This window comes from Octodon degus, unplaced genomic scaffold (assembly GCF_000260255.1).
Source record: "Octodon degus isolate 3935 unplaced genomic scaffold, OctDeg1.0 scaffold00244, whole genome shotgun sequence".
Classification (NCBI taxonomy): domain Eukaryota; kingdom Metazoa; phylum Chordata; class Mammalia; order Rodentia; family Octodontidae; genus Octodon; species Octodon degus.
Window position 1 is genome coordinate 1,190,730 of NW_004524820.1, and position 5,268 is coordinate 1,195,997.

At 42.2% G+C, this 5,268-nt stretch overlaps 1 protein-coding gene across 2 annotated transcripts in view; it reads left to right on the forward strand.

The window, feature by feature from the left end:
• Window positions 1-5,268, forward strand: part of Coq3 (coenzyme Q3, methyltransferase) — a 51,948-nt gene that overhangs the window by 42,142 nt on the left and 4,538 nt on the right. For both annotated transcript variants that reach the window (XM_023706163.1, XM_004645929.2), the window contains exons 4-5: window positions 1,456-1,555; window positions 4,459-4,701. In XM_023706163.1, the coding sequence (XP_023561931.1) occupies window positions 1,456-1,555; window positions 4,459-4,701 (343 nt within the window). The remainder of the gene's footprint in view (window positions 1-1,455; window positions 1,556-4,458; window positions 4,702-5,268) is intronic.

The window sequence follows — 5,268 nt, forward strand, 5'->3', positions numbered from 1 at the left end:
GGTGCAATTATGTTATCACTTAATGAAATTCAGGAACTGATATACCAAGTTCTGTTCATGCAGTTGTGCCTGGCTTGGGTTAGGCTACTGTGCTCAGCTCCTTACTGTTGTTGCCCTTGGAGGTAGGCTTGCTGTACACCTCTGGTAAGATGATCTGATCCTGGATTAGCTGTGTGGATTTGACCCTAGTCTCTCACTGTGGGGACTTTAGCTGCAGGGTTTTACCTCAAGCCTGTATGCTAGATCTGGGCTGGGTCTGGAGGTGTATGAGAAGCGGGGCGAGAGAGCCCAGAAGCTCTCCCACACACTCACCAGTGTTGTGTTTGGTGGATCTGCAGGACTCCCAAGAGCACAGCAGCAGTTCTTACTCAGATGGCAAGCTGCGCTGGGTCTGGTTGGGCGGGGGTGGTCTGGAGTGGTCTGGAGAATGCAGGGAAGTGACTCTCACGCGGTGGGCCTGGGCCTGGAGCGGCGGGCTGGCACAGGACAGATCAGAAGCTCTTCTCCACACTCGCAGGGCTTGGGGTCGGTCAGATATGCAGGGCCCAGGGTGCGGCGGAAGTTCTCACTCAGAGGGCAGGCTGCGGTGGGTCTGGCCGGGCAGGGGAGGTCTGGAGAACGTGGGGAAGTGCCTCTCTCATGTGGTGGGCCTGGGCCTGGAGCGGTGGGCTGGCGCAGGAAAGAGCAGAAGCTCTCCCCCACACTCGCAGGTCCTGGGGTCCGCTGGATATGGAGGGCCCAAGGCACGGCGGAAGTTCAGGCTGTGCTGGGTCTGGCTGGGAGGGGAAGGTCTGGAGAGCGCGGGGAAGTGACTCTCTCACGCAGCGGGCCTGAGCCTGGAGCAGCGGGCTGGTGCAGGATAGAGCAGAAGCTCTCTCCCACACTCATCTCTCTCCCTTCTTTATACTGCAGTTAGGCTATCCACCCCAGGCTGGGTATAGCACTCACACCCACAATCCCAGCAGCACTCACACCCGTAATCCCAGCATTGGATCATGAATTACCCACAAACTCTAGAAGTCCACCCCATTGCTGCATGAGGCTTTGGGGGGACAGCTGGGCACAAACCATAACAAATACTAAGTCAGAGAAAAGCAGCAATGTTGTTTTTTTTAGGTTAGACAACTGTTTATCAAAGTGTAGGCCCCGGATCAGCAAAATCAATGATCAACCTGAGAATCATCAGAAATGCATATTCTCAGATTCTACCTGTGGAATCAGCAGTTAGTGTTCTACAACCTTTTAGGTGATTTTGATTAGTTTGAGAACTCCATTTGAACTACTGTGATATATTTGTTCAGACAGAACATAAAATGAACCAGTAGGGCAGTACAAGGAATGGCATTTAGAAAAAAAAAAAAATTAGTTGAAGTAATGATTGACATTTCATCAAAATTGTGTACTTTTATTATTTTTCATTGGTAAAATTATTTTTATCTTTATTATCTTTTGAAGAGATAATCTTTTGAAAACAGTTGCTAATCACCATCCTGGAAAACCTTTGTTTGGGATGAAGATTCTTGACGTTGGCTGTGGTGGTGGATTATTAACTGAAGTAAGTGGGGGACAGCTTTTTTGCCATTAACTGGGAAAAATATTTGAGAAGTACACTTATGCTTCACTTACCATTTTGACAAATAATATTCTTTTAATTGATTAATGTTGATTTAAATCTTTTTGTGTTTATATTTTTGTTGTTATACATATAATGCATGTCTTTAAAATTAAAATATTTCTAAGAGTTTATCTAAAAAAGGAATCTAAAATTTTCAAGCTGGGAGGGTACATACCTAAAATTCCAGCACTCTAGGAAGCTGAGACAGGAGCATCCCAAATCTGCCCAGCCCAGGCATTTTAGCAAATTAGCATGACTGTGTCTCAAAATTTTCAAAGAAATGCTGGAGACATAACTCAGTAGGAATGCTTGGGATCTGGATGGATGGATGGATGGATGGATGGATGGATGGATGGATGGATGGATGGATGGATGGATGGATAGACAGATAGATAGATAGGAAAATTGTACTAAAGATTTTCTTTTTAAAAAATATATTCTTTTTAAAAAAATTATTTATTTATTTATTTATTTATTTATTTATTTATTTATTTGGTACAGGGTCTCATTACACCACTCAGACTCATAGTGATACTCCAGTTTCAGCCTCCCCAGCGCTGGGATTACAGGCATGTGCCTCCACACCTAGTTTCTGTGGCCAGCAGGGTGCACCTGGGGTTCTAGGGCTGGCACAGCAGCCAGTACCCTGGAGATCAAAGCCACACCCTTGTGCTTCCAGGTAGGCTTAGACTGCCAAGCTGCCTCCCCAGCCTGTGAAGATTTTCTTAAAAATAGGATAGAGGTCATTCAGATGACCAAGTTCAGTTCTGTGAACTTTTCTGTCATGAGAAATTAGGGAATTCCCACTCTTTGATGCAATAATAGGCTGTTGTTTTGAATTTAATTTGTAAAACCTAACAGAATTTTGCCTACAAATGGGCTCCTTTCTTATGTGTGTAGAGTACTTGTAAGAGTAATCATTCTTCCTGTGAAGAATATTTGCATCAGTTCGTAGTAATTTTATGCTTTGCAGTTTTATTTTATATGTTCTATCAGCACAGAAACTTCTTTTTACAATGCTGTATCATAATTTGATCTTTGAAGGATATTCAAGCAATACTAGGGAAATACAAAAATGTTGATTTCAAGCTGAGTGTGGTGATACACACCTCTAATCCCAGCACTCCGGGAAGCTAAGGCTCAAGGCTTGCAGGTATGAGCCCAACCTGGGTCACTTAGTGACTTAGTGAGACCCTAGCTCCAGAAAAAGTTGGGGAGGCTAGAGATGTAGCTTAGTGTGAAGGCCCTGGGTTCAGTCCCCAGGACCAAAAAAACAAAACAAAACAAAAAAGATGCAGTGGGAGGTGATACTGTCAAGGCCTTAAACTCAGCCCTGTTGGCAGTGAGGCTCTCAGAGGCCTTGGCTGCATGGTGAAGTCGCCATGGCACATACAGTATGTTCTTCACCTCACAGTGGGCTAGTTTCTTTTGACATGAATTAAAAAGTTTCAGGAAACCCAAAAAGTATATGTGACCTTTAATCTTGATGTCAACTTTGTGTAGTGGGCAATAAAGAAGTGCCTAGCAGATTTGTAAAGGGCACTTCTGGGCGTGTCTAGGTGGCCCCTGGAGGCACAGCTTGGGTGCTATGTGTGCCCCTTGCCCATTCCTCGTAGGTACTGTCCCCCAGTCTGCTCCCTGGCAACTGTGAACTAAGCACCTTTGGTCTGCTACCCCTTCCACCTTGATATTCCTGCCTTAGAGCCACTGACTATGGACTGCATCCCCCAAAAGCTGTGAACTATGTTAAACCTTTCCTCTTTTTAAGTTGTGCCTACTGGATATTGTATCTAACAGTGGGAAAGCCAATCCACTGTGAAAATGCAAGCCTTAGATCAAGAACATGTGGTGTGTAAATTGTAAATGAAAAGAAAATAAAATATTTCTGGTTAGTCACAGAAAAAAACCTTTTTTTTCCTTCAGAACTGGAGATTGAACTCAGGCCCTTGTGCTTGCCTGGAAAGTGCTTATTCTACTGAGCCATCTCCCCAGCCCCAGAAAAAAACTATTGAAGACAGTTTGTTCCTTAGAATGTTTTTACGTTTCAGAAATGATAGCTGTTTTTACATGGCGTGTTACATTTATTGCATTCCAAGTGTGTTAATACTGTACTAGAAGCGAGTAAACATAGGTTTTTGTTTTCTTGGTTATTATTCTTACTTTTAAGGCTTTTTTCTTATAGAAAATTTCCAATTACACAAGCTAGAGCAAATGGTATATGAACCCATATACATACAAGTTTTAAATGTATACAGATTAAGAATCCATGTCAGAAAACCAAGAGTCTGTGCTAGAGTCAGAAGATATCATCCAAGCTGATGGCCAAGCCTGGAGATCCTTTCAGGAAGATCAGGACCCACCTTCTTTCCTCATTCTCCTTTAAGTGAGGAGTCTCTTTAGAGTGTGGCCTCCACACCCCAGGTTGTGGAATTGCTGAGACAATTTAGTTAAGCTCTTAGCTTCTCAAGCTTACACAATCAACCAAACACTACAGCTTTTAAATGCCTAATATTTTTCCAAAAAGAAATAACCATTTTCCTAGTTCTAATATTGTGTTAATATAATAATGTGTTCCTATGTTACAAGGTACACAATCAGAAAATTTGATTTGTTCCTTTTATAGCTTGTAAATGCAAATAAATTTCACTGTAGAATAAACTTCTTATAATGATAAGAAAAAAAATGGATACAGATTAAAGAAAATGGTATATGAAACCATACCTGTAAGTGATTTCCAGGAATTGTCATCACCTCGTGGTTAATCTTTTTATTTTTGATAAGGTTTTTATTACTAACATATCCTCCTTTCTTCCTGAGAGTGATGATTGTTTTCATACCATTAGCCTCTAGGGCGTCTAGGGGCTTCAGTTTTTGGAATTGATCCTGTGGAGGAAAACATTAAAACAGCACAGCACCATAAAGCATTTGATCCAGTCCTAGATAAGAAGATAGAGTATAGAGCATGTTCCCTGGAAGAGATTGTGCAAGACACTGAAGAGACTTTTGATGCTGTTGTAGCTTCTGAAGTTGTAGAACACGTGGCGGATCTGGAAGCTTTTATACAGTGCTGCTGTCAAGGGTTAAAAGTAAGATTTATGGAGTTTGTTTGTTCTTCTTCTGACTGCGTGTACATATCCATAGCAAAAGATGTATTCCATAATATTTTAGCAGTCCAGCAGGCAAGGTGTAAGAGAGAAGGAGCAAGAAGCCAGGATTAGGGGATATCCACTAGAGATTATGCCTACCCCTCTGATTAACCTCAGCAGCAGGGTTACTAGTGTTTTGATGTTGTCCTTGAAAAATGTTGGTATGAAGCACTTGGAAACAATACATTTATAGTGGTATTTCCCCACTGTAGTCTGGATTAAATAGACATTATATGACAATTATCAAGCAGTAGCCTTCACTTAATACTTCAAAATCAGTAGAAACAATGATTAGCGTAAATATACTTAAAACAGCTTTAAGTTCCTTTGTATATGAGTTTTCAACCTAGGAGAGAGTGACTTAATACATCTGATTTTGCCTGTCACACAGTGATAAGAAAAAGCAGGTGTTGGGCTGGAGAGATGGCTCAGTGGTCTAAAGCACCTACTTGAAACAAGCTTGCCAAAGCACAGGGACCGCAGTTCGATCCCCCAGCACCACATGCC